Source organism: Leucopleurus acutus (assembly GCF_964270905.1).
Source record: "Leucopleurus acutus genome assembly, chromosome: 12".
In the NCBI taxonomy this organism is placed as follows: Eukaryota; Metazoa; Chordata; class Mammalia; order Artiodactyla; family Delphinidae; genus Leucopleurus; species Leucopleurus acutus.
Window position 1 is genome coordinate 79,903,030 of NC_139154.1, and position 25,903 is coordinate 79,928,932.

The 25,903-nt window shown below is 36.7% G+C and overlaps 1 protein-coding gene across 4 annotated transcripts in view; it reads right to left on the reverse strand.

Annotated features, from left to right (window-relative positions):
* The window catches only part of USP34 (ubiquitin specific peptidase 34), a 232,132-nt gene that overhangs the window by 163,529 nt on the left and 42,700 nt on the right, over positions 1–25,903 (reverse strand). For all 4 annotated transcript variants that reach the window (XM_082851536.1, XM_082851535.1, XM_082851537.1 and 1 more), the window contains exons 3-8: positions 22,764–23,184; positions 17,241–17,291; positions 16,930–17,079; positions 8,399–8,466; positions 3,301–3,493; positions 2,099–2,160 (exon numbers count right to left, since the gene is read on the reverse strand). In XM_082851536.1, coding sequence (XP_082707662.1) covers positions 2,099–2,160; positions 3,301–3,493; positions 8,399–8,466; positions 16,930–17,079; positions 17,241–17,291; positions 22,764–23,184 — 945 coding nt within the window. The remainder of the gene's footprint in view (positions 1–2,098; positions 2,161–3,300; positions 3,494–8,398; positions 8,467–16,929; positions 17,080–17,240; positions 17,292–22,763; positions 23,185–25,903) is intronic.

Consider the following 25,903-nt stretch of genomic DNA (forward strand, 5'->3'; position numbering starts at 1 on the left):
TATTCAGCAATAAAAAGGAACAAAGTACTGATTCACACCACAACATGAATGAACCTCAAGAAAAACAGTGTAAGTGAAAGGTGGCAATGGAAAAAAACACTGTCGTATGATTCCATTGATAGGAAATGCCAAAAAAGGGCAAATCTATAGAGACAAAGAAGGTTAGTGGGGTTGGGGATAAGAATGGGGATTGAAGGAATTCCCTGGCAGTCCAGCAGTTAAGACTGAGCTTCCACTGCAGGGGGCACAGGTTCGATCCTTGGGCAGGGAATTAAGATGCCACGTGCCATGTGGTGCGGCCCTGGGTTGGGGGTGGTGGGGAGAACGGGGATTGACTACAAATGGGCAAAAGGGACCTTTCTGAAGTGATGTAAATGTTCTAGAACTGTACTGTGATGACAGTTGCACAACTGTGTAAATTTTCTAAAATTCATTATAAAAACAGGTGAGTTTTATATGTATCTATATCTTAATAAAACTGCTTAAAAAGAGAGACCCAATTCACAGGCTTCGACAATATTTATCACTTTTTGTATTTGCTCCAATCTTTTCAAACTGTACGGACCCTTCTCTTCCCAACTTAAACTGTCCTACCCACTATTCCTCAAAACTTTTACTCTCCTCCCTCTTAAGCATATCTTTAGTATGTATAAACCTTACACATTTTTGAATGGAATTCATTCTTTTCTCTATCCACAGCAACACAGAGACCTAACCTGGACATATGGGGTTACTGCACGAGTGATTCCAGGATTTTTCTTTTTTTGTCTTTTTGCAGGGATAGGGAGTGATTACTGCATTGGCAATTTTAAGATTCTCCTAGAGGCAGTCTGAAGGGGTTGGAGGGTGGGTACTGAGGGCTCAAATGGGAAATCCAGAGCTGTAGTTTTATATACACTGGACATAATCTATATAGTATCTTGACTGTGTGAAATAGCACTCCTAGTATGACCCATAATTTATAATGCTACTACCAATTCTAGGCCACACATTTTAAGGCACCACTGACAAAGAATGTTGCCAAGAGTGAATGACTTGTCTGGTGATAAATCTAAAAACCATAATATGTGAGGGAAAAAGCAGAGACATAGTCTCTGGTTTCCAAATTCAAGAAGGGCTGGGTTCAACTGAGATCAGCTCCATAGAGCAAAACTAAGATCAATGCATAAAAGTTACAGTAAAGCAAAAATATGACTCATTCATATAATTACAAATTTTCTAACACCTTAAGACTTTGTAACTCTGGGGAATTCCCTGGCGGTCCAGTGGTTAAGACTCCACACTTTCACTGCCGAGGGCACGTGTTTGATCCCTGGTTGGAGAACTAAGATCCTGCAAGCCACACAGCGGCACAGAAAAAACAAACAAAAAACTATGTAACTCTGTTCAAGCAGAAAATATTACTACCAAGATTTAAAAAATGATTTCTATACTGGATGGACAACTAAATGGAATAAATATTGGAAAAAATAAATATTTCTAAGTACTTTAAAAAGCCCTAAGCTATAAAAACTACTTCTTTTCATACATGAGCATCATGAACTTGGTTTTTTCCCCAGAAAAATGTGTTAAATGAGATCCTTTCCTGCATCAAGTGTGGTTTCTGAAAACTATCTGTACCATACTCTTTACTATTAAATTCTCCTGTATAGTCTCCCTTTGCATTTTGTGAAAAATAACACGATATGTTTTTTTAAAAAGAGAAGTATTGGGCTTCCCTGGTGGCGCAGTGGCTGAGAGTCCGCCTGCCGATGCAGGGGACACGGGTTTGTGCCCCGGTCCGGGAAGATCCCACATGCCGCGGAGCGGCTGGGCCCGTGAGCCATGGCCACTGAGCCTGCGCGTCCGGAGCCTGTGCTCCGCAACGGAAGAGGCCACAGCAGTGAGAGGCCCGCGTACCGCAAAAAAAAAAAAAAAAAAAAAAAAGAGAAGTATTGCAATATATTCCTCTGAAAGCTTGTTAAAGACTGTACAGATGAAGCCACAAGGCAAAGAATTTCTAGTAAACACTTCAAATCTAATAAAGTCAATTACATTTACCATATAAACAGCTACACATTAAAATAGTACTTATGCATAAATTAATGCTCCTACTTACGTTTCTGTGTCTGATACCAATGATTCATTATTGCACACATCATTGAAGGTGTGAAGTTGATTCTATAAATAGAGAAAAGAAATTAAAGATTTTTTCCAAAATTATTCTTGCATATGTTAGCAACTGCCAACACAGTTTGATACATGTAGATCATAATCAATAACCAGATCAAAAGTATAAAATATAAGATAGGTAATCAGATATACATATATACTTCCCAATTAGTCTATTTCCTTTATCATTTTTAAACACTAATTCATTCCACAAGTAATACTTAGGCTTTATTCCACTAAGTATGCTAGAGAAAAATCTGAACAAGGGAAAAACACAAAAATCTAATGCAAGGCAGCAAGTAACATGTCATCACAAACCGAATTTCGGGAAAGGATTCCTAGACATACACTTTTAAGATTTGATTTGGGAAACTGTCATTAAGTGTTTTCAACACTTACAAAGTCCGATACATGGGTAAAATCTAGGTCACAAAATTCAATACATGGGTACAATCTAGCTACTTCAGAATAACTACACTACAAAAACAGGCCCCAAATGTAAAGGAGTAAACCTAATGCAGACCTTGGTAAACCAGAGAAAATATATCCATTCTAAAAAATGCAGCTAACTACTTAGTTCTAGCAAATTGTTGTCATGCAAGAAGACAGACCCAAAGACACTAGGTCTTTCTACCCACCCCGCCCCTCCAGGAGAAGCCAATAATATGTATTTCTCCCTATTTAAAACAGTACTTGCTACTGTGCAAACCAAACATTTCTGTTAGTCAAATTTGGCCTATGGCCCAATAATCTGTGGCTTCTGCCTGGAAAATTAATTAACTACTTATAATCTCCGACTCTTTTTCTCTCTGAAAACACTGCTTTCTAAATGCAAAAAACTGAACAGTTTAAAAAAAGTGAAGGAAATCAAAAAGACCTAAGGTATAAAACCTTCTAAATCTAAGCCTCAGTCTCCTCGTATTTAAAATAGGGAAAAAGAAAACATATAGAAATTATTTGTAAGGGTCACACAAAGTAATGCATGTAAAGTACTTAGCACAATGCCTAGCATGGCATAAATACTAGGTATTTATGCCACTAGGTATACTGGCCACTAGCATGGCTCCATAAATACTAGGTATTATCATAATGATGATAGTCTGAGAGGACAAACAAAAAATTACCAAAAATAAAGCAAATACAGCTTACCGTTATCTGACTTAATCCAGCCAACCTCATAGTCAAAGTAGGTGACATAAAGTACTTAAATGCAAGATCTAGGCTTTCTTTATCAAAGCATAACGTCGTGTCCAATGGTTCTTTCACTGTGCTCCACATTAAGTCAGCCATGTTGCGAGCCGCACTCTGTCTTAACTCCTGATCAGAGAGCTTGCATAAATACCTGAAATGATACAGAAATACAACATACACAAAAACTTGCAAACTATTTCTGAAGACCACTCAATAATTCAATAATATTCCTTTGCTCCATACCTCCAAACTGTTAAGTACAGTAGTACCTGGAATGCTGGGATTAATACTCCCAATTTAAACTATTTCTAAGTAATGCTTCAAGGATTGTGACCTGTGGCAATGTGTCCTTTGCTGAGAGTCCAACATAAATCAGGAACTGCAAAGCCTAACACAACATGGAAGGAAGGGAGGAAGGGAGGAAGGGAGGGAGGGAGGGAGGGTAAAGCAGGGAGGGAGAGGAAGGAAGGGAGGGACGAAGAGGGAGGGAGGAAGGGAGGGAGGAACTGCACAGAGCCAAGTCATTTAACATCGGATTCTGCACCTGCACCTCCAGTAGAGCTTTACTATTCTCTAGTACCTGTCATGTATACAGCTCCTGTTTTAGTAAATTTCAGTTGACTTCATATAAATAGTACATCTACTCCCCAACACAGCCAAAATTCTTCAAAATGTGTACATTTTAAACATCATTCTTTTTTGGCTTTCAAAAATCACAAACCACTGGTTTTCCTCTCAGACCCTGCCTATTCTATTTGGTTAGTCTCTCCTCCTGTACCCAACCTTTCAACATTACTGCTCCTCAGGGCTTGTAATGGATTGCAGAAAGGCCCCAAATTCCTCCCATCACTTTATATAGTAGTCTTTGCAATGTGACTTTACCACTCTTCCCAACAAATGTGTCATTTATTCCTCTACTTCCTTGCATCTGAGCTTTGCCATGAAGGTTCCTTTGCCCAGTGGGGTATTAAGAGATGTAACATAAGCAGAAGCTTAAAAAGCCTTTGAGCTTGCCCTCTCTTGCTGGGAACTCTTCCACCACTGAGAAAAGGACTCAGGATAGCCTGCTGGATGAGAGAGACACGGCTAATGCCCCAACTGACATCCAGCCAACTGCCAAGATACATATGAGCACCCTTCCCCACTCAAGACCAATCAGCCTGCCAACCAGAGGACAAATGACTGAGATTATCTATCACAGAGCACCCAGGTCCAGCCAAGTCAGCCCAGATCAGAAAAGCTAGCCAACCAGAGAACTGTGACAAATAATAAATGGCTGTTATTTTAAGCTACTAGTTTTGGGTGTTTTCTCACACAGCAAAAGCAAACTGATATAGCACTCCATCCTAGATTCACTTTTTTTTGCGGTATGTGGGCCTCTCACTGTTGTGGCCTCTCCCGTCGTGGAGCACAGGCTCCGGACGCACAGCTCAGTGGCCATGGCTCACGGGCCCAGCCGCTCTGCGGCATGTGGAATCCTCCTGGACCGGGGCACGAACCCGTATCCCCTGCATCGGCAGGCGGACTCTCAACCACTGCGCCACCAGGGAAGCCCCACTTCTTTTTTTTTAATTTAGGCCGTGCCAGGTCCTAGTTGCGGCATGTGGGATCTTTGTTGCAGCATGTGGACTCAGTTGCGGCATGCATGTGGGATCTAGTTCCCTGACCAGGGATCAAACCCGGGCCCCCTGCATTGGGAGCATGGAGTCTTACCCGCTGGAACACCAGGGAAGTCCCCTAGATTCACTTCTATTTTCTTTCTACATTCTCTCCCCAGATGACCTCATTTATTCCCCTGAGGTTTTTTGGGTTGTTTTCTTGTGGTACGCGGCCCTCTCACTGTTGTGGCCTCTCCTATTGCGGAGCACAGGCTCCAGACGTGCAGCCTCAGCGGCCATGGCTCACGAGCCCAGCCACTCCGCGGCATGTGGGATCTTCTCGGACCGGGGCATGAACCTGCATCCCCTGCATCGGCAGGCAGACTCTCAACCACTGAGCCACCAGGGAAGCCCACCCATGAGGTTTTTTAAAAATTTATTTATTTATTTTTGGCTGTGATGGGTCTTCATTGCTGCCCTCGTGCTTTCCCTAGTTGTGGCAAGTGGGGGCTACTCTTCTTTGTGGTGCGTGAGCTTCTCATTGCGGTGGCTTCTCTTGTTGCCGAGCATGGGCCCTCGGCATGCGGGCTTCAGTAGTTGCAGCATATGGGCTCAGTAGTTGTGGCACACAGGCTTAGCTGCTCTGCGGCATGTGGGATCTTCCCAGACCAGGGCTCAAACCCATCTCCCCTACATTGGCAGGTGGATTCTTAACCACTGTGCCACCAGGGAAGTCCTATTCTCATGGGTTTTTTTGTTGTTGTTGTTTAGTTTTTTTTGTGATACGCGGACTTCTCACCATTGTGGCCTCTCCCGTTGCGGAGCACAGGCTCTGGATGCACAGGCTCAGTGGCCATGGCTCACGGGCCCAGCCGCACCGCGGCATGTGGGATCTTCCTGGACCAGGGCACGAACCCGTGTCCCCTGCAACGGCAGGCGGACTCTCAACCACTGCGCCACCAGGGAAGCCCCTATTCCCATGGTTTTTAAGTGCTACCTTTATGCTGACAACTCCTAAATTAACGCTGTTGTTCTAAGTTACAGGCTTATATTCCCAATTTCCCCGTGCCACTTAAATGTCCCACAAGCATCTCAAAATTACGTCTTTAAATTCTCCCAGTCTTTCACATCTGTTAATGATACTCACAGCAAAAAGAGAAATCAAAGGGAGGGCAGCTAAGTGTCTTCCACTATGCTACCCCTTTCCTTAAACTCCACAATCACCAACCTTATTGATTTCATTTTCAACTATATCCAGTCAATTTTCAAATCACCATAAACAATTCTTGTACAAGTAACCATCACTTCTTTCCAGGACTACTCCATTAACTTTTCAACTGGTCTCCTAGCTCCTCCTCCAACACTCCTGTAATTTATGAGCCACTTAAAGGTCAAAGTGATCTTTTAAAAACCATCATGAGGACTTCCCTGGTGGCGCAGTGGTTAAGAATCTGCCTGCCAATGCAGGGGACATGGGTTCGAGCCCTAGTCCGGGAAGATCCCACAAGCCACGGAGCAATTTAACCCGCATGTCACAACTACTGAGCATGTGCTCTAGAGCCTGCGAGCCACATCTACTGAGCCCGTGTGCCACAACTACTGAAGCCTGTTCACCTAGAGCCCGCGCTCTGCAACAAGAGAAGCCACTGCAATGAGAAGCCCATGCACCACAATGAGGAATAGCACCCACTCGCCACAACTAGAGAAAGCCCACGCGGAGCGACAAAGACTCAACGCAGCCAAAAATAAATAAATAAATAAATAAATTTTTTTTAAAAAAGATTACAAATTAAGCAGCTTAAAATATTTTTTTTAAAAAAGCCATCATGATTCATCTGCTTAAAAACCTTCAATAGATCCCACTGCTAAAATTAAATCCAAGCTCCTTAAAAGGTCTTGAAGGTCCTGAATAATCTGTCCCTGTTTATATCCAACCTCATATCATAATCTTACCTCCTTATACACTATGCTCCACCAGTCTACTTCTAGTTTTTTTTTATATATATATAAATGTCTTTATTTTTTTATTTTTGGCTGTGTTGAGTCTTTGTTGCTACACACGGGCTTTCTCTAGTTGCAGTGAGTGGGGGATACTCTTCTTTGCGGTACGCGGGCTTCTCATTGTGGTGGCTTCTCTCGTTGCGGAGCACGGGCTCTAGGTGCATGGACTTCAGTAGTTGTGGCACATGGGCTTCAGTAGTTGTGACTTGCATGCTCAGTAGCTGTGGCGCACAGGCTTAGTTGCTCCACGGCATGTGGGATCTTCCCGGACCAGGGCTCGAACCCGTGTCTCCTGCATTGGCAGGCATATTCTTAACCACTGTGCCACCAGGGAAGTCCCTACTTCTAATTTTTTAATATGTCATATTCTTTCCAACTTCAAAGCCTATGCCCTTATGTTCCTTCTACTTATCATCTGATTAGCAGATTCATGTTCCTCAGATGTCACCTTTCAGAAAGGCCTCATATTCTCTATCACCTTATCTTTACTTGCATAGGATTCATCACTATCTGATTCTTTTCCTGATACTTTCTCCAACAACCCGAACAGTAACCAGAAAATAGCAGGCACTCAAATCTTTGCAAATGAATAAAAATTATAAAGAACTCATAAATATTATCAAGAAATACAATCTTAGAACTCCAACAGTTTACACTCTAAGCCTAATAAATATGATAATATCTCTATCCTCGTCTTAGGTTTCCTTCTTAGGTTGGGACTTCCAGAACTCAAATATCACCCTTTTCCCAATGAGACCTTCTCTATACCATAGGTATAATTGTGATCCACTCTCTAGAACTCTCAACCCACCCTTGCTGCTATTTTTCTCTGTCATACTCATGACTTTCTAATGAACTGTATCATTTACTTATTGTGCACACAGACTGCACAAAAGGAGATATATTTTCTTCTCTGCTGTAACTCCAGTGCCTACAACATAATAGTATACATTTGTTGACTGAATAAATACAGTGGAATATCATGCAACCACTGTTAATCTGTTTAATTCTTTATACTTACATAAAAAATATTCCAACATAAATTGCTTTAAAGTAAACATTAAATATAAACCTACATAGGTGCATTAAAAAATACATCAAATGGTCAAAAATTTTCTCTGGAGGATGTGAACACAAAGGACTTTCAAACTATATAATTATGTACTATGTTATGAATAGTTTAAACATTACTACACTGGGCTTCCCTGGTGGCGCAGTGGTTGAGAGTCCGCCTGCCAATGCAGGGGACGTGGGGTCGTGCCCCGGTCCGGGAGGATCCCACGTGCCGCCGAGTGGCTGGGCCCGTGGGCCATGGCCGCTGAGCCTGTGCGTCCGGAGCCTGTGCTCCGCAATGGGAGAGGCCAGAACAGTGAGAGGCCCACGTACCGCAAAAAAAAAAAAAAAAAAAACAACATTACTACACGGATAACCAGGGCAGAAAGATTTTATAAACTTACCTGATAACATATGTCCTAAAAGGGATAATGTGCTGCATGACAGCAGGGATATGTAGCCATATTCTAATCTAAAAGAAACATAAAAATGATATTAATGAATATGTGAAATACATGTCTTTAATTAAAAACAAGAACATTTAGTATTTTCCTGCTTCTAAAAACTAAATGTATTTCATCTATTTTGAAAAGGATAAACTAAGAAATACAACTGCACACATATCAGGTAAGTAATTTAACCTATAAACAATTCTAATCCATATACCTAAAATCAATCTGAAGAATTACTATCAGTTTCTTCCTGAAAAGGGAGAATCACCTATCCAAGTAACGTCTTACTACCTGCTACTCTATACCTCTTTGTATGGTAGCAACCCAAATACTATAGAACTAAATTATTTTTTTAATAAATCATCCTTCCTTCTAAAAAATATCAAATTACCTGATACCTGGTCACTTCAATATCCATCTAAGACAAATATATTTTATAGAGTCAAACACTGATCATCAACAACTATTTGTTTAATTAAGCTCTTACTATAAGTATCCCAATCTAAGTTATAATGAAAGTTATAATAATCTGTTCACTTAATTTTTTCTACATAATATTCCAGCCCATTTCTAAATCTAATATGCTCATATTAGTTTTATTCTCATAAATCGCAGTTTAAATATCATATAAGAAAAAAATCCTAAGCAAATCATCAAACAAGAAACTACAATACTAAGCCTTAACACATGCAAGTAATACAAATTGAAAACAAATTTGTAAATACAGACTGCATGGCTTCACTTTAATCTAATGAAACATAAGTCCTATAGCAAATACAATACTAACGGTGAAATGCTAAAACTCTTCCCTCTGAGACTAGGAACAAGACAAGAATACCTTTAATTCAACTTAAACTGAAGGTCCTAGACAGTGCAACAGACAAGAAACCGAATAAAAGGCATAAGACTAAAAAGGAAGAATTAAAATCAATATTACTCTGAGATGATGTGATTATGTAAGTAAGAAATCCAAAATAATTTTCAGATAAACCTTTTTGGAATTAACTAGTTTAGCAAGATTGCTGCTTAGAAAGTTAATATAAGTAAATGAATTAATATACACACATATATACATACATACACATACTATATTACATATATATAATACATATATACACGTCTTACATACCAGAAAAAAATAATAAATAAAATTTTCAAAAATATTCTCTTTACAACAGCATCAAAAAATATCATGCGCCTAGAAATTGTCTAACAAAGATATATAACATCTCCACATAAACACAGAAAATTATGAGACAAATCTTAAAGCATGTAAATAAAAACACATTTACCATATTTATACATTAGAAGACTCAATATTGCAGAGACACAGTTCTCCGCAAACTGATCTACAGATTCAATGCAACCCAAAAAGGTTTATACGTGGAACTTTAGGCACTGATTCCAAATGCAAAAGTCCAAGAAGAGACAAAACACTCTTTAAGAATGACAGAGAGTAGAGATATAATGCATGGTGACTATACTTAATAAAATGGTTTTGCATATTTGAAAGTGCTAATAGTTCTTAAAAGTTCTTATAAAAAAACAATTTGTTAACTATGAATGGTGTCAGACGTTAACTAGACTTCCTGTGGTAATCATTTTGTAACATATATAAATATTGAATCAACTGAAACTAATGTTATATGTCAGTTACATCTTAATAAATTTTTTAAAAAAATGACAGGGAGGTAGAACTTGCTTTACCAGATAGCAAGACTTCTTATAAAGCAGCAGAAATTAAGATGGTATGCAAAACAGCACAAGACTAATCAAATAGACTAATGGAATATACTAGAAACCCCAGACCCATGCACAAGAAGACAAATAAAGATACCTGATTTATGACAAAATGATACTTCAGAACAAATAGGAAAGGACTGTCTTTGCTATAAATAGCGACAGGTCCAGTGTCTGTCTATATAGAAAAGAAAATGAATCCTGATCCCTCACACACCACACACAAAAGTCAATTCCAACTGAACTATAGATCAAAATGTGAAAGTAACATAATAAAAATTCCAGAACATAGAAAAATATCTTCATAAGGAAGATTTTTTATCCATTAATGAAAACATTAACCATAAAGAAAAAAATTTTTTATAAATTATACACCATTAAGTTTGGTTAGAAAATAACTCTTAATGAAATCAAAACGACACCTCACACCAGTCAGAATAGCCATCATCAGAAAGTCCAGAAATAATAAATGCTAGAAGGTTTGGAGAAAAGGGAATCCTCCTACACTATTGGTGGGAATGTAAATTAGTAAAGCCCTATGGAAAACAGTCTGGAGATTCCTTTAAAAACTAAAAATAGAGGTACCATATGATCCACTCCTGGGCATATATTCTGAAAAGACAAAAACCCTAATTCAAAAAGGTTCATGCGCCCCCCAATGTTCACAGCACAATAGCCAAGACATAAAAGCAACCTAAATGTCCCTCGACAGATGAAGGGATAAAGAAGATGTGGTATACATACACAATAGAATATTACCTAGCCATTAAAAAAAAAAAAGAAATCCTTCCATTTACAGCAACGTGGATGGACCTAGAGATTTGCATATTAAGTAAAGTAAGTTAGGCAGAGAAAGACAAATTCTATAAGATATCATTTATAAATGGAATCTAAAAAAATAATACACATCAACTTCTGTACAAAAACAGGAAACAAACTTATGGTTACCAAAGGGAAAGGGGGAGAGGGAAGGATAAATTGGGAGTATGGGATTAATAGATATGCACTACTACATATAAAATAAACAACAAGGATTTACTGTATAGCACATGGAACTATATTCAGTATCTTGTACTAACCTATAATGAAAAAGAATCTGGGGCTTCCCTGGTGGCACAGTGGTTAAGAATCCGCCTGCCAATGCAGGGGACATGGATTCAAGCCCTGGTCCAGGAAGATCCCACATGCAGTGGAGCAACTAAGTCTGTGTGCCACAACTACTGAGCCGGCACTCTGGAGCCTGTGTGCCACAACTACTGAAGCCTGTGTGCCTAGAGCCCATGCTCCGCAACAAGAGAAGCACCACAACAAGAGAAGCACCGCCACGAGAAGCCTGCACACTGCAGTGAAGAGTAGCCCCACTCACCGCAACTAGAGAAATTCGCATGCAGCAACGAAGACCCAACACAACCAAAAATATAAATAAATTTTATTTAAAAAAAAAAGAATCTGAAGCTGTACACCTGAAACTAACACAGTACTGTAAATCAACTATAGTTAAGTTAAAAATAACTCTTAAAAGACACAAGAGAATGAAAAGCAAAACCAGAGTTGAAGAAGATATTAGCAATACATAAATGTCAGGCAAAAGACTTGTAACCAAAACATATAAGGAATCTCCACACATTCGTAAGGAAAAGGCAAACAATTTGATTTTTAAAACAGATTAAAAAAACTTGAACTGGGGTTCCCTGGTGGCACAGTGGTTGAGAGTCCGCCTGCCAATGCAGGGGACACGGGTTCGTGCCCCGGTCCGGGAAGATCCCACATGCCGCAGAGCGGCTGGGCCCGTGAGCCATGGCCGCTGAGCCTGCGCGTCCGGAGCCTGTGCTCCGCAACAGGAGAGGCCACAAACAGTGAGAAGCCCACGTACCGCAAAAAAAAACGAACTGACACTTCTCGAAAAATATTGAAATGGCTAATATGCCCACGAAATGGTGCTCAATCTCCTTAGTCATTTAAAAACACAAAAGCAGACCACAAGGAGATACTACTATTAGTTCATCATGAATCTCTAAGAGTTAGAATACTAGGTGTCTGCAATGATATGGAGCAATGGGAACTCTCATTCCTGGTAAGAGTGTAAATTAATACAATCACTTCAGAAAATCTTAGCATTAACGTGTAAAACTGAATATATGTATACCCTGTGATAAAGAAATTGCACTACTATATATATATGAAAATAATGTACACATGCACTAAAAGACATGTAAGAGAATGCTGACACCACATTAATCCATCACCAGTAAAACAGATCAATGTTGGTATATTTTTAAAGGAGTATTATACAACAATCAAAATGAGCAACTCGAACTACATGCAATATAAATCTCAATGTTAAACAAAAGTAGCCATACATGAAAGAATGCATTGTATGTGATTCTACTTATACAGTTAGCAAGAGACAAAACTAAATCACAGTATTTAGGGATATAAGCTTAAGTAATAAAACAAAGAAAAGCAAGAAATAAAAGTATGAATTGTGTTCACCTTTAAGGGCAAAGAGATGGGATAGTGACTTAGAGGAATCATAAAGGAGGCTTCTGGGGAATTGACAATGATTTGTTTCTTGACATGGGTAGTGGTTAAATGGGATATTCACTTTGATAAGTCACTGAGCCATACCTTATCATTCTGTTCACTTTTCTATATGTTTATTTCAAATTTTTTTAAAAGGTTCACAGATTCAATTATATATAAGATACATTAGAACGGATGAAAATGAAAATAGATACAGTGATACCTTTTATTTGGGGATAAACAAATATGCCAACGAACAAAAATTTAAATAAAAATGACAAGGGAAAAAATGTCAACATTGGAAAGAAATTTTTAATAGAAAGAAGAGCTACCATTTACTGAACCCTTAATATTTCCATTGTGATAGATGAAAAAAGTGAGGCTTATAGACATAATGTAATCAAAATTAGATATTACATCAATAAAAAAATTTTAAAAACAAAAAAACAAAAAAATTAGATAGTACATAACAGAACTACAATTCAAGCCCAAGATTATTTCTCTGTAAAATCTACATTCTTTAATCTACTATGAGGTATACCATTACAAGAATCAAATTCCATATGCTATTAATCACATAGGTCCTTTTTCTTTCCTTACTGTAAGTTTTGAGCTTCCCCCTCTTTGTGATAACAGAGCTCTAGTAGCCCTTCTAAGTACTTGTTAAAAATCTCAGGAATAGGAAAAAATATTGTCTGATCCCCTTATAACTGCAGAAATGTAGGCAGTATTCTGCATCACAAAGCTAGTTTTGACAAAATGAAAACTTCACTGAACTGTCAGCGAACTTTCCTGATTAGTGTGAAAATATATGAAAATGTATAATCCCAGCCTAACTTCTGATATTAAATAGTCCTTGTTAGTGTTTTTTGTAAAGTAGTCTTAGGAAACTGACAGTTTGGAAATTGTTATTGTGTCTTCTGTTGTGTTACTACAAGTTTGCATGTCTGATAACATCTCTTAGGTAATAATTTGTCATATCTGTTTTGTAAAGCATATATTCATGAGGTTTATTAAGGCTCATTTGTACTTTTCCATTCATATTAATAAAATAAATCCCATGACTCTTAAATTCTTTATGCAAAGTCCTTAGGCTTTGTTATTTTGTAATTAATAAAAGGTGTCATGTCTGAGATGACTAACTCAGGCATCTTTGCTGAGGGCTGAGGCAGGATACATACTATGAGCTATAACCACCATGCATCTCAGTGGGGAAACTTCTATGAGGACTCTACATTCTACTTCTATAAGCTGTGCTAAATATTGGTTAACTGCTTTTGCTGAAAACCTACAGACCAATACAAAATAAGAAAACTACATATATAAAGATTTTGTTGTTATTTCCCTGAGGTGGCAGTCATTATTACTAAGAATAGATCCTTATAAGAGTGGAGTAATACTTGTGCAAAACTGAGAACTCTCCTAACAGTGTTAGTTTAGAAATGCTAAAGCAAACTTCTGAGACTGAAATAAGTGTATGGGCCTAAGCGTATTATCAGATTTGAACCTTAACTGATCAAAGTAAGAGTTTTCCTTCTTTGCTGATAACTCAGACTCAAGGCAAAGTGAGTTTTCCTGTGCTGCAAGCTAAAGTTCTAGGAGATAACACCACCTTCCTCATTAAGAGTGAGGGAATGACCCTAGAAAACAAACAGAATGGCTTGGTTCCCAGGAACTGATATAAACATGTTTTCTTCTGAATGTGTGATTTATTATAATCAAGTGTGGGAGAAACAGGTACTCAATAAGGTCAGGCCTTATCTACCTTACCATAAAAGTAGTTTATAATTCGTAGAATTTTTTGCTTTTCAAGAAAAGGATTGCCCTAAAATTCAATAATTTTTTCATTATTTAAATGTAGGAGTTTTTGTTCCTGTATGAAAGCCCATGGAAAATCAGAGATTCCCAAATAAGGGACCTTCAGCCTTACTGAAGCTGAAACAACATGGCTAAACAAGCTGCCTATTTCTCAAGAAAAGAAATGAGACATACAGAAACGACCAGGGTTTATCATTTACAATGATCCACTAAAGGAAACTACTCTGCTCTACATCAACTTGTATGTGACTAGAAAAGTCTGAAATTTAAAGGCCTTAAAGTTTCTCAAAATGCAAAAAGGATGTCTATTTCAATTGTTTAAAGTGGCTGCTAAGTGTTTTCATATAAACTTCAGGCAGAGTGGTCAAAACTCCAAAAAAAGGTCAGAAATCATGCCAACACTTATATTGCTTTAAATGTCACCAGTCCCTTAAGAAAAACTCCAAACTCTGAAAAAAATAAAGTACAGGGTCTGCAGACAACTTAATTACAAAAAGAATTGTAATTTAAGCTCTTAATTTGCACCAAAGTATTAACTGTATTTTTAAAAATTAGAAGAAAGCAAAATCAAAAAATATTTTTTTATGAGGAAAAGATGCCAAACGAGAGTTACCCAATCAAGTTATAAAACCTTTGGTTAAAAAGTACATTATGTTATACTCTCAGGAAAAAAACAAACATAGATTATAGTATCCAAACAATTACATTATTAATTTAAACAGTATGACTAATTTTAACTTTGGTTTAATAGTCTCAGTTGAGTTACAAGATAAAGTTATGCAAATTGACAACAGCCCACCAATTAGCAGTCACAAAAAGGCTGAAGAGAAAAATGAAACAGAATCCAAACCTCCAAACAGAATCCAAAGTAAAGGATTACTTTTCAAGAGATAGCAATAAGTTACCTGTAACGAGGCTTCCACAATAGACTTTTAACACCAAGATTTAGTAAAATTAATTCAAGAAATACATTTTAATTCAGGTTAATATTCCTGATTAAGGAAAACTGTTGATAAATTATTTTTTGAACTTTGGATTTCAAACTCAGTTATTTACCCTCTCTAAATTTATGACAATTTAAAACTAAAATGTCAACACAGGATTTAAGTTCACTCAAAAGTCTGTATTTTATTCTTTCTCCCAAAGGAAGCCAAACTGAATAAAACTTTCTTTCAAACAAATAAAGTCAATCAAACTAACAGAATCAGGTTAAGTGTTAATAATAGCTAAAATAAATAGCAGCACCAGTCACTAAGGGCTTACTATGTATCAGGTGCTATTAATAAGAGCTTAAAATCTTAAAACCTCACAACAATCTTTTAAGGTAGATCACCATATTTATCATTCCCATTCTACGAATTAAAAAATTGAGGCTCAGGTTCAGAATTCAAATGCAATTGTGACTCCAAAGTGTATATTCTTAACCTACCATGCTACACTGCCATTACATGTAGCATGTTCAACCTGTCAGAAACCAAGGAATTGGGGGACTAAAAATGACCTTGATACAAATTAATTATTTCAAATATGGAAACATGGAGTTCCAGATACTCAATAAATTTGAGTAAAGCCAGTGTCCTCTCCAGTGTTATTTCTACACTGGAAACGAGGAAACAAAGTTATTTTGTTCAGTCTTTTTTCACCCTGTATTTTATATACATACTTGAAGTATTTCACAGTAGTTATTACTTAAGGTAACTCAGTTAATACAAGAATTCAGGCTTTGGTAAAGTTAGATTTAAGTATTGCTTCACTATTTTTTTAAATGATGACCAGAATAGAAGATTATTTTAGGTTAGATTTTAATACACAGGTGGTAAAATGTATTTCTTCTCTCTGCTTCCACACATATTGTGCTTCACAGTAGCTGACATTCACAACATTTGAAAGAATTATCTTCTTTACAAAGGCAAAAAGAAATGTTAGTTCTTCACTTGCAATATACAGGGAAGTCAGACACACTGTAGTAGTGCCCTAGGCTAGGCTAACCATCATTTAAGTAACCAAAAACTCTAAAATTTCCCAGTACAAAATCCCTGGCTAAAGAGGTAGATGGCTAAATTTATCTAGTTAACTTAAATTCATTAATTTTTTTTTTTTTTTTTTTTGGTTGTGCCGTGCGGCTTGCAGGATCTTAGTTCCCCAACCAGGGATTGAACCCGGGCCACAGCAGTGAAAGCACCAAGTCCTAACCGCTGATACAAATTCCAATTTATTATAACAAAGACATTTTAAAAAAGATTTCTGTACTCGATTTTTTCAAAGTATAATCCAGAAGAAAAGAAAAACAAGATTGTACATGTAAATCACTCATAATCTGGCTTTTCTGAACATAAAAATTCATGTTATTAAAATACTAGACTTTGATCTCAAGATTAAAACCAATTCCAAACAATACTTACATTAGATACAACTGTAATAAATGCATGTGCTATAAGAAATGGCAAAGTTTCAGGAGTTCCATATTCAAAGCAGTCCTTCATGAGAGAAAGGCCATTTTTCCCACAAAACAAACATACATAACGAAGCAAATGCAATGGTACTTCTACATCCTGAAGAAAAAAGAAAATCTATTATTTTAAAACTTATCAGGAACAATTTTTATTTTATTACCAGTACTGGAAAGATACTGGTCAGGCATAAACTCAAAAAGACTTACATGAAAAAGTAAAATTTTCCATAAACCTAAGAATGAAAAAAGATAAACACTTACATTCATATCACAGAATGCCCCTAATATGTTGCTTTCTTGGGTTGATATATCCTGATTTAAAAAAAAAAAAGAAAAAAAGGTAAATAAAATTACATCACACTACTATATGACAATCTTTAAAAACTACGATTTTTTAAAGATTGATTTTATAAAAACTCACCGATTGTACAATTGCTTCTCATCATCAACAGCAGTATTCCTAACTGAAGCTAATATGATTCAGTTCTAAAGTATACTTTAACTCTTCTCCAAAGAAATCTTTCTATACTATATGCTACACATTATTTTGCCTTCTTAAACAAAAACCTTTCCTTAAATAATTGGGGTAATTTTTGAACACATTTTAAACTTAGTTAAGTGGTTTTGAAACTGTACTCGGGAAATCTCTAGAGGTATACTCAAAAGTTCCACAACGTGCTTTCCATACGTAAGATTTAAACTACCTAAAAGCATACTCATCCACTGTTGGTGTGAATATAAGCTGGTATGACCTTGTTGGAGGATAATTTGGCAGTTACCTATCAACATTTAAAATGTACCTTCCCTTTGACCCAGCAAATCAACTTCTGGTTATTTATCCTAAACAACTAGTAAAAGTAGTGCTGGAAAATATATGTATAATGATGCTCACTGAAACTATTTATAACATCTCAAAATTAGAAACAACTTCAATATCCATCAATAGGCTGGCTAAATAAAATGGTGACATAACCATCTAGGGTCTTATGCAGCCTTCAAAAATAATACGGTGAAATGGCATGAGGGATTATCTTTTTGGGATGATGAAAATGTTCTCAAATTGAAATGTGGTAATGGTTGCACGGCTCTATAAATTTATGAAAATAATATATACTTTAAGCAAGTGATTTTTATGGTATGTAAAGTATACCTTTAAAATGCTGTTAAAAATAAGGTGAATCAGAAAATAAATAAGGTGAATTCCATATGCACAGGCATATAAAGATAATATCCTGTATTTGTTAAAAATAGAATTTATGAACATGATCTAATTTTCATAAATTTTTAAATGTCTGAAAATATCTGAACTAATTTCATAACAATTTTTTTTGACAAGAGAATGGAGAAAAAGGAGAGATTCAAGGCCTTTTATTTTAAACTCTATATTTTGTATAGTCTATGCTTTTTTAGTCATATTGAAAGTGTTACTTTTATAATCAGAAGGTTAGATACTTTCAGCTGAAAAGTTAGCTGCCAAAGGAACCCATTCATTCTTTGCTGTTACCTGTTTTACATAAAGTTTGACTGCTGAAATAAAGTTTGAAAACAACTGATTGAGAGCATACATAAAACTCTCAGAACATTTCAGAATAATCAAAAACTGTCCTAAGAGAGGTCAAAACACTTGTCAAATTAAGTGTAATAAACCTCCTTAAATGTATTCTCAAGCCTCTACTACCAGGGCCACAGTTAAAGTTTTAAGTTATTCTTAGCAAACCTTTTGTCTTCAAAAAATCCAGAATATAAGAACTCCTGTGGTATTACTAAATACGATTCATGGACCAGATGAACCATGCTGAAGTATCAAATTGGAGTCAAGATTTCTACTGCCTAACATGAACACAGCTAGAAATTCTCCTAACAGAATTCTATTCTGATGTGCAAAATGTTACTCATGGACTTGGTTGTATCTATTTTAGCTACTCAGAAGATCTGTTTTACCATTTCATATTTCTACTCTGGATACATGAAGCCACTACCCTAAGGTGTTATTATAATCTCATTTTAAGTAGTATGCAAAGAAATGAACATAGATCTGTTGGTAACAATACTAGGAGCAACACTAGGAAGTCTTGATAAAAGCTGAACCTTCTCTCAAAAGCTCTCATTATAGAGGATCCCTGAAAAGGTGTTAAGAAACCTATCAAGAATTTTTTAAGTTTTTGTTTTTTTCCCCAAAACCTCACATTTATTACATAAGATGATGCCACTCTCTTTCTAGAACTAAACAGAGGAATATGCCTACTACTTTAAAAGATACTCTAAAACAAAGAGAAATAAAGGAGTAACTAGAAAGTAATTCTATATCTAATTAAGCAAATGCTGCTCTATGATCTAACCACAAAGAACTGAAGGCTAGAAGATTAGGAATAAAATATTTGCATAAAAAAGTCATTGATGTTGGAATCAGATAGTAGTGATGGTTACTTATTAAAGTGTATACTTTAAAAGAGTAAATTTAAAACATTTAATTTTTTTTAAAAAGGGTGAATTAAAAGTCAGTAGAAAGTGGCAAGAAAAAAAAACAGCCTAGATTCAGAAACTTGGACAATAAAACAACAATATATGTATTTAATCTGCCAGAGCATATTATACCTACCTTTAACAGAAGGGCAAAGATCTCTCTTCTCTCTACAATTTTTATACTCATCTCGCTCTAAGAAAAATACTTAACACTAGAGCAATACCTCATTTGATAGAATTACCTATATTATTCAGGATTAGGAAAAGAATGCCACTGGCCTCCACAAAACTTTTAATGTGAATTAATATTATGTATTTTAAATTACTACATCTTTAAAAATATTTTCAACTTCAACAGGAGGGAAAGAAGGATGGAGGGAGGAAGGGAGGAGGAGAGGCTTCAAGTTCCCATCTTAATTCACTATTGGCAATGGATTACAATAGTTAGTGATTAGTCTGAAACATTTGAGAAACAATGCAGTAGAATTAAGACCTGAATTCTAGAACTCTCTGAGCAATATGCTATGCAAATGTGATCAAAACTTTTAACCTTTGTAAGTCAGTTTCCTCTTACATGAAATAAGGATACTGACTAAGTTTCTAAAGTCACAGGTGTCAAAACACTAACACAGGAGTACTGAATATTCTCCTAGAGTCTTGGTCAATTTGTGCCTCTTAAAAAAAATAAATAAAACCAAAAGTAAAAGGTCTTATCAGGAAAGGATGCATATAACAGTATGAAGGGAAGACTGGATGGACTACCTCCTTATAAAAAGGTGGAATTAAACATCTCTATAGTAAACTCTATAGCACTGCATAATAAATATTAGTTTTCTTAAGATATCTGTGTGTATGTATATAGACACATACACATAATTTTATAATATATATGTATGCTACACCAAGGATTTTTTTTGTTTTTTGGGGGTTTTTTTGCGGTACACGGGCCTCTCACTGCTGTGGCCTCTCCCGCTGCGGAGCACAGGCTCCGGATGCGCAGGCTCAGCGGCCATGGCTCACAGGCCCAGTCGCTCCGCGGCACGTGGGATCCTCCCAAACCGGGGCACGAACCCGTGTCCCCTGCATTGGCAGGCGGACCCCCAACCACTGCGCCACCAGGGAAGCCCTACATCAAGGTTTTGATTGGAGACCCTTTGAAACAGCTGGCCCTTAACATATTTAATAACATGGCCAAAGGACAGAAACTAGAAATTTTAGAGTATTTATAACATCTCATTACTAAGATATTAGAAACTTGGGAAACAGCTCTTATGAACAGAATATTAAAGAAGCACATATAAATTCTGTATAAGGAGATTAGAATTCTGTATAAGAATACAGAATTCTGTATAAGGAGACTCCTACTTTATTATATCCAAGAGTGGTTTTTATTAGAATTTTACCTAAAGTTATGAAGCCACTGCTTTCAACCAAGTAGTCACATGGAATGATCCTAAAGAAGAGTAATAATGGGGCATTTTATTCCACAAGGAGAAGTACAGGGGAGTGTGACTATGCCTACATTTGGAGATTATCATATTTGAAAATCATTTTTAAAAAACTGATGAGGAAATTGATTTTGAGAGCAAAATGGCAGATTTAGTATTGCTGTAACTCTACCAACAGATTTTTAACTGGAGAAAAAATATTTCTAAGACACTCTGCATGAATTTTACATATCTACATCCCTAACCAAACTATTTTTAGCATCTTTCAATTATCAATTTAAGGCATTAAAAACACTATTTGTGTGGTGTTCTTAAGATTAAATTTTACAGCTTTGCACAAATGGATCCCCTTTTTGTTGAAAAAGGATTCCAAGATGACATTTTTTAGAATGATTAATAAATATCTGATGTCATATAAGAGATTTATTAAAAGGTTTCTACATGGGAAGATAATAGGCTAAAAATTCTAGAAGACAGAGCACAGTCTGATTTAAAATATTCTTATGGAGAATTCCAATAGGGAAAACACCCACCTCCTGGGCTATGTTTTTAAATAGTCTCAATTCAATGTGAAAATATTTCCAGTAAAGGACAACTTTTTTTCCAGATGAAGAAGGAAGTTTAGAGAAGTCAGAATGGAGGTTATAGAAAAAATAAGCTGGAGAAAATAGACAGCCTTAAAAAAACAAAAAGCATATGGTAGATTTGTTAATGGCCACAACTCTACCCATTCCTGGATGCACAAAAAACAGAATGTACTTAAAAGTTTAAAATGAAACTTTACCTCTCCTCCTATCCAGAGATGGAGTCTACTTCACACCCCTTTGATCTGAGCTGCCCTTGTGAATTGCTTCAACCAACAGGGATGTGGTAAAGTTGATACTTTGTGGTTTCAAAGGCTGGACCTTTATAAGAGGCCTTACAGCTTTCCAGTTTTGCCTTCCTGGATCAATGCTAAGACTACAATGTAAGGAAGATAGTCTACCCTAGTAGAGAGGCCATGTAGAGAAAAATCCAAGGAGCCCTAAAGAGCAGCCAGCACTATCAGATGTGTGAATGAGACCATCTTGGACTTTCAAACCCATCCAACTCCCAAAATAAATGCAAGTGCCTAAGTAAGGCCATACAAAACCAGCAAAGAAATTGCCCAAGCAATACACAGAATCATGAGAAATAATTAATCACTGTTGTTTTAAGCCATTATTATAATACATTATCACATAACTGTTTCAATTCCTGCTAACTGTAGAAATAATGCCATTATGTAAATACCTAAGATGGGTTACTGATCTCCTGGAAAGGCTTGTATAAATATCTCTAGTGGAGGAGGGAAGGAGGAAAAGAGGGAGGTGGGGGGGGGAGGGAGGGAGTGAGGGAGCGGAAAAATATCACTAGTGAAATAAGTAAAGCATCTTGACATACAAAAGAAAATACTATTATTTAAAACTAGTAATTACATATAATTTGTTAAGCATTTTTTCTTTACAAAAGGAATTCCAAATTCTGTTAACCTATGTTTCTAAGAATGAAATTCAAAACTCTATGTGCTTCTTTTTCCTCAGTTATTACTTTTTGAAAGAGTCACAGTAAATACAGCACAGATCTACATCAGCAAAATGTCTATCACTGACAGTGTAATTTTATGAGTTCAATTTATAAATCTTTCCTTAATAGAACTATGCTGAGCAAATGTTCAACACAAGTTGCTACAGAAATGGTCTGAAGAAATCTGAAATAATTCTTATAACAACAGTGATTTTTATAATTTTTTCCATCAATAATGACTATCTTCATATTTATTCATAAGTGAGAAATTACCAACATAACCATGACTTGGTATTACTTAAAATTCACAATACCTATTTTTACATACCTCTATAGTAGGATGAGTATTATGTTTGTAAGCAGTATATAAGGGAAACTGAATTTGAAAAATTTTTGCCACACATAGTAACAGTTTTTCCTTCTCATCTGTACTCCATAAACTAAAAGGATCAGAGCTCTTTGAAGATTCCTCCTCAGTCAAAATACAAATTCTTGTAGAGTTTGATTTTTTTTCTATTGATTTTTGTCTTTCTGTACTTCCTTCATTACACTCTCTTTCTATATTCAGTGGTTCTTCCGCTTGATTACTCTCATCTTGCCACGTGGAATCTATGTTAATAGTAGTACAATGTTTACAAAGCTGGTCCCGGAGCACTTGAACTTGGGCAATCACTAAGTTAATAAGTGCACACACTACTTGGTTAAAAATCTCCAAATGCTTATATTCTTTGAAGCAGCATAGACATTGCCTATAAGAGAAAAAAAAGTTTTCAATAAATCAATGCTTCCTAGAGAGGCAACAATTATATCTTTCTAGAAAGTAATATAAAAAAACAAATACTAAAATATCTTTTGAATAATTTAATTTCCTCCTTCCTGGTAGAGTTAGCACTACAATAACTTAAAAAGATAGCATCACACCAAAAACTGGTACTGGTAAAAAGTCACCATGTTAGGTCGACAGCTATCATCTTCAGTTTTATGTATGTATTTATCTGTCCCTCTAGACAAAGAACAAGAATTATGGCTATATCTTTGCTTCTCTAAGTACTAACTACTCAATACATGTTTAACAAATATCAGGAAACTGGCTATAATAAAATACCTTATTAGTAAACCCAGCTCATTATTTTACATAAGGGATTTTGTTGTCAACTAATAAAAAAGCTACATTTAAAAATAATTTGCTTGGGACTTCCCTGGCAGTCCAGTGGTTAAGACTCCACACTTCCACTGCAGGGGGCACGGGTTCGATAACTGGTTGGGGAACTAAGATCCCGCATGCCATACCACGCGGAGCTGCTGATAATAATAATGCTGCTGATATAATAATTTGCTTGAAGGCTACTTAGGAGGGACATTCCTATCCTATCTGACAGATCAAAAGTGTTTAAAGAACACACACACAACATATATACACCCACACAACGCTCACACTCTCTCTCTCTCTCTCTCTCTCTCGCACTTCAGCTCCAGTAAAAAAACAAAAATAAATAAAAATAAGAGTCAGTAATTACTACATACAAATCTAGTTCTCTTAGACATGTTCAGTTAGTAGCACAATGATTGGCATATTGTGGATAATCAAAGGGGTCTGGTGAATCAATAAGTAAATAATACACAGTACCAGGTTACAATGTATCCAATAACAGATGACAGTTAAGCAACTATCACTTAAAATTTGCACCTAGTTATATTATCGAAACAAATCAAAACTCTTATTGTACCAAATAGATCACCAACTTCCTGTATGACCATGTAAGAATAACTTCATTTCTCCAGGTGTGGCAAATTTGAAGTATGGCCACAAATTCTTTAATACTACTCTTCCCTTTAAAAGGTGAAGCCCAATTTTCCTCCCCTTGAATGTGGACTGGACTTAATGACTGGCTTCCAATGAATGGAATGTGGCAGAAATGACAGTGTATGACATCTGAGACTAGGTTATAAAAGACATTACCACTTCTGCCTTGCTCTCGTTTGGATCACTCACTCTGGGGGAAGCCAGCTATCATGAAAAACACTCAAGGAGGCCATGGTAAGGGCCACATGAGAAAAAACTGAGTCCTCCCACCAACAACCAGCACCAACTTGCCAAACATGGAAGTGAGTCAACTTGGAAATAGATCCTCCAGTTCCACGTAAGGTCATCCAAAGATGACCATAACCTGGCCAAATCTTGACTACAACCTTATAAGAAATCCAAGCCAGAACCAACCAACTAAACCACTCCCAAACTCCTACCCATAAAATAATTGATGATAAATGTTTGTAATTGAGATAATAAACATATCTCTGAGGATAACAAACGTTTATTGTTGTTTTAAACACTACTTTTGGAGTACCTTGTTACACAGAAATGCATAAATGATACATCAGGACTATTTTCTCCATGGCAAAATGAAAGGGATTTTATCTCTAAGGCCTCCTCCAGTTTTAAATTCTATAATATCGCAATTTCTACAAGAAGAAAAATAAACACATTACTCAACATTTTTCTGATGAGTAGCTTCTTCCTTTAAGTTTAGGAAAAACCAAGTTCAAAGTGAAGGATCATACATCTGACTATCTTTAGTGAAAATGAAATCTGAGTTTCCCCTCAAAAAACAACCTTGAGGGGCTTCCCTGGTGGCGCAGTGGTTGAGAGTCCGCCTGCCGATGAAGGGGACACGAGTTCATGACCCGGTCTGGGAAGATCCCACATGCCGTGGAGCGGCTGGGCCCGTGAGCCATGGCCGCTGAGCCTGTGCGTCCAGAGCCTGTGCTCTGCAACGGGAGAGGCCACAACAGTGAGAGCCCCGCGTACCGCAAAAAAAAAAAAAAAAAAACCTTGAGGTCAGATTTTGGATTAGGAAAGCCAAAGAGCTAGTCAAATTTACTATAAAAGTGCAGTCAGGTATGGATCTAGAGATTATCATACTGAGTGAAGTAAGTAAGAAAAAGACTAATATCATATGATAATCACTTATATGTGGAATCTAAAAAAATGATACAAATGAACTTATTTACAAAAGACTCACAGACTTCGAAAACAAATTTATGGTTACCAAAGGGGAAAGGTGGGGGGAGGGATAAATTAGGAGTTTGGGATTAACATATATATACAACTATATATAAAATAGATAGGGACTTCCCTAGTGGTCCAGTGGTTAAGAATCCATCTTCCAATGTAGGGGACGTGGGTTTGATCCCTGGTCAGGGAACTGAGATCCCACATGCCTCAGGGCAACTAAGCCCACGCACCGCAGCTACTGAGCCTGCGAGCCACAGCTAGAGAAGCCCATGCACCGCAACAAAAGATCCCGCATGCTGCAACTAAGACCCAAGACAGCCAAATAAATAAATAAATAAAATCTTAAAAAAAAAACATCAACGAGGACCTACTGTATAGCACAGGGAACTCTACTCAATATTCTGTAACAACCTATATGGGAAAAGAATCTGAAAAAAGAAAGAAACACCATCATG